The sequence below is a fragment of the Pistacia vera genome, unplaced genomic scaffold (genome assembly GCF_008641045.1).
Source record: "Pistacia vera cultivar Batoury unplaced genomic scaffold, PisVer_v2 Contig613, whole genome shotgun sequence".
NCBI lineage: Eukaryota > Viridiplantae > Streptophyta > Magnoliopsida > Sapindales > Anacardiaceae > Pistacia > Pistacia vera.
Window position 1 is genome coordinate 130141 of NW_022196461.1, and position 3764 is coordinate 133904.

At 37.0% G+C, this 3764-nt stretch overlaps 1 protein-coding gene across 1 annotated transcript; it reads left to right on the plus strand.

Moving 5' to 3' along the window:
• The first annotated feature begins 1213 nt into the window (after nucleotides 1-1213).
• LOC116110762 (glutamate receptor 2.2-like) lies at nucleotides 1214-2752 on the plus strand. The gene is made up of 2 exons (XM_031396981.1): nucleotides 1214-1529; nucleotides 1635-2752. Exons 1-2 carry the CDS (start codon nucleotides 1214-1216, stop codon nucleotides 2750-2752), a joined length of 1434 nt encoding a protein of 477 aa, XP_031252841.1.
• Nucleotides 2753-3764: the final 1012 nt, after the last annotated feature.

A 3764-nucleotide genomic window follows, 5' to 3' on the forward strand; every position in this document is an offset into this window, starting at 1 on the left:
AATACTATTAAACCAGAAAATTTGACCCTCCACAGCTTCTGGGGTCTCTACGTTGTATATAGAGCCATTTCTGTCGTTTGTTTTATGCTATTCATTATTCGGTTAGTAAACAATTTTCGGTGTCGACAAGGAATGTACAATGACAATACAACCCCAAGTAACAGGGTTGTCTGGGAGACGGTGATTAATCTTGCAAAATACTTTAACAGTAGAAAAGAAACCAATTACACTCCAGAAAGAGCTCCAGATTTTGCTCAAGCACTGGATGCAGTTGAATGGACCTTATCCAGGAGGGATTATGCGGGTCCTGAAACTTCAGAGAATCCTCAGGATTCCTGATCCATATCCAACCAATTCAACAACACAACATACTCCAAAACCAAGTATAAATTCGGCCAAACTAAAAACATGAACTAAATCACATTTACGTGTAAATCAGGACTAAAACAAGTAGAAACACTTCAAACCTAAATGATTATTTCACCAACTTGAATTGATTATGTCCATTTGTATAAATCAGATACGAAATATATATCAATATGTTCTTATATCATATTAAAGAAGAATGTCAATGAATCATATTTCAAGATACATAGGTTCCACAAGAGATGACCTAGTTAAAAAATGTTGTACATAGAAAGGCAAGGCTTAACCCTGATATAAATTTAAAAAGTATTTTTAATAGCTTAATTCTCTAACTCCACTAATATGTATCAACCTAGATTGGATGAAAAAATGGCATCAATAAGGTTCTTTAATCATCACCAATCAAGATAATCTATCTGAAGATTGTTGAAACCACAACCAAATCACACACAATAATAAAAGCGGAAAAGTAAATTATGATTGTAGTTAAATTAATTCATGCCAAATTGTGAATATTTCACAGTATTGCACAGCCACGAAATGGATTAATTATGATTGTAGTTAAATTATAAGAAACTACGTTTGGTGAAACATATAAATTGTAGTATGCCTGCGATATATCCACTAAAATACTTACATAGGCGTATATTTTACAAAACTTTGCTTACAGTCTTTAGTCACTTACTTAGATGTTCCTGGTAATTGCACGGTGTCTCTTTCTGTCAAATCACGTGCATATCAGTGCATCTTTATTTATCTAATTATTCAAGATACACGCCATTTCAGGTTTCTTTATATAAATTCCATATAACGGAATGGACCATAGGTAAAGAAATTATAGGCTATCATGACAGAACCAAAATTTCTTTCTTCAATCAGTGTTTCTGGTAATACAGTAACACACTCAAGAACATGGCTCCTTGTCCAGCTACTCATCTCCAGTTTTATCATCCTCTGCCGTGGAGTTGAACTTGAAGCTGCTGATGGCTACAAGCTTATAAACATTGGCACAATCATTGATAATGCTGATTCCCGAATTGGGAAAGAACAAAGAGTCGCCATGCAAATAACAGTCCGAAATTCTAACACAGTACTGAAAAATTACAACCTATCTCTTCACTTCCGCCATCCTGATAGAGATCTCTTAAAAGTTGCTACTGCAGGTAAAATGTCAATTTTTATTGAGTTTTCTACTTCTATTACCTGAATTTTAACATGTAGTAATGGAAGTTATTGAAATCCTGTTGCTGCTGAACCGCTGATAAAAGAACAGGAAGTCAAGGTGATTATCGGCATGGAGTCGTGGAAAGAAGCAGCTCTAGTTGCTGATAGCGGACGCCGAACCCAAGTTACTGTCCTATCTTTTCCAGAACCGCCCATTACAACACCGTTAATGGAGACTCGCTGGCCTTTCTTGGTAAGGATGGCTAACAATAGAGCGGAACAGATACGATGCACTGCAGCTCTTGTTGGTTCCTATAATTGGAGAAAAGTTATTGTGATTTATGAAGATGATGCAATTGGTGGAGACACTAGGGACTTGGTGATTCATCTGTCAGAAGCTCTTCGAAATGTTAGCTCTGAGATGCCACCTATTTCTTATTTGACTAATCCAGAAGAATATGTACAAGAAGAGCTGGAGAAACTACTTCAAACACAATCTCGGGTTTTTAACGTGCTTCAGTCATCATCACCTATGACGATTCATCTGTTTAGAGAAGCAAAAAAGATGGGACTTGTGGGGACAGACTCAGTTTGGATAATCACAGAAACCATTACAAGTTTGCTTGACTCATTCAACACTTCGGTTATCTCCTCTATGGAAGCTGCTGTAGGAATCAAGACCTACTTTTCTGAAGATACTACTTCTTACAAGTATTTTAAAGCTCAGTTCAAAACAAAATTTCGTTCCGAGAATCCCGAGGAAGATAGTTCTGACCCAGGAATTTATACCTTAAAGGCTTATGATAGCATAAAAATAGTTGCTCGGGGCCTGGATAAAACAACAAGTGACGATAATTTTACTTCGGCTGTCTTGTTGGAAAAAATATTATCAACCACTTTCACAGGCTTAATTGGCGAAATAAGTTTCGAAGTACTCAGGCTGCGGCATACTACCACATCAAGGATCATAAACGTGTTTGGAAAGAAGTACAAAGAGCTAGACTTTTGGTTGTCACAGAATGGAGAGTTAAAGAAATTGGAAGAAAAGTGGTTTTCTCCTTCACCGGAGTGCTCAACCAACTTAGCTAACGATGAAACTGAAAGCTTGAAACTCCGCAGCTTTTCTGGTCTCTACCTGATATCTGGTGTCACTTCTACCCTTTGTGCTCTACTATTTTGTTGGAATTTGGGTCTGATTCCTTATCCAATAAGACTTTATTGAATAGAAGGATTATCCCTTCTTATAACTCAATAAGCTTGAGCGTGCTTAGTCGATGTGGGACTCTAACACTCCTCCTCACGATCAAGCCCATATGTTAGGTCATGCCTGTTATTGGAAGTAGTTGTTGACTCTAACTCCTCACCCGCGGGTCAAATGCTCAGTTCAATTGAACCTGTACTCTGATACCATCGATGAAGTTGGGCTTAACTTCTCACTCGCCAAAAGGCCTTATTGAGTGGGAGGATTGTCTGTAGTCCTTTTCTCCTTCTTGATTGATGATATCTCCCGTGTTTCTTTAGTGGCTGCTCTACACTGCGCAAATTTTTTTTTTTTTTTTTTTTTTAAAAGAGATCAGAGAGTGGCTCTAATACCTGTTATAGGCCAAATTCAAGAGGCAAGTCAAGGCAATGTAACCTTGAGTGAAATGAGCTTTTGGAGCAAAGAGGTTAGGTTGCAAAATACAGTCAAAATAATAGTAGTGAAACAAAAAATCCTGGAATATCAGCTTTAACTTTGGCTCAACACCAGATGTAATGAATCGAGCCAGCAAGATGGAGATCAAGTTCTTCTGACACTCCAACAACTCAGACACTTCACAAGTTATTTTGAAATGCAGGATATCCCACAGGGTGGCTGAGATCACATTGATCTTGCATATTTTTTGTATTAATAGATAATTAGATATAGATATATATGTGTTTTTTCTAATACGATAAATTCAAATAGTTTAAATTCATTTCTTGGGTTATGTATTTTATAATACTCGTATAAGAATCTCAACATTCATACTGACGCCGGGACATCGTGAGAAACCCCAATCTTGACAAGGTTGAAAACCTCATTATGGGTGCCAATCGTGGTGAGGTTAGAATAAACCCCGCTATAGCGATAATAGCCAAAAAAGGCCACCTTGGTTGGCTAAGTCAAGGATAACTATAACCTCAAAGAGGAAGAGAAAGTAAATGCTTTAACTCTAAATATATTTAATAATATTCAAGGATATGTCGTAAAT

Excerpts from the sequence above, each read along its gene's own strand:
- LOC116110762 (XM_031396981.1), top strand. The coding sequence starts at position 1,214 with ATGACAGAACCAAAATTTCTTTCTTCAATCAGTGTTTCTGGTAATACA. Across the intron at positions 1,530-1,634 it reads CTTAAAAGTTGCTACTGCAG|AACAGGAAGTCAAGGTGATT; the intron begins GTAAAATGTCAA and ends CGCTGATAAAAG.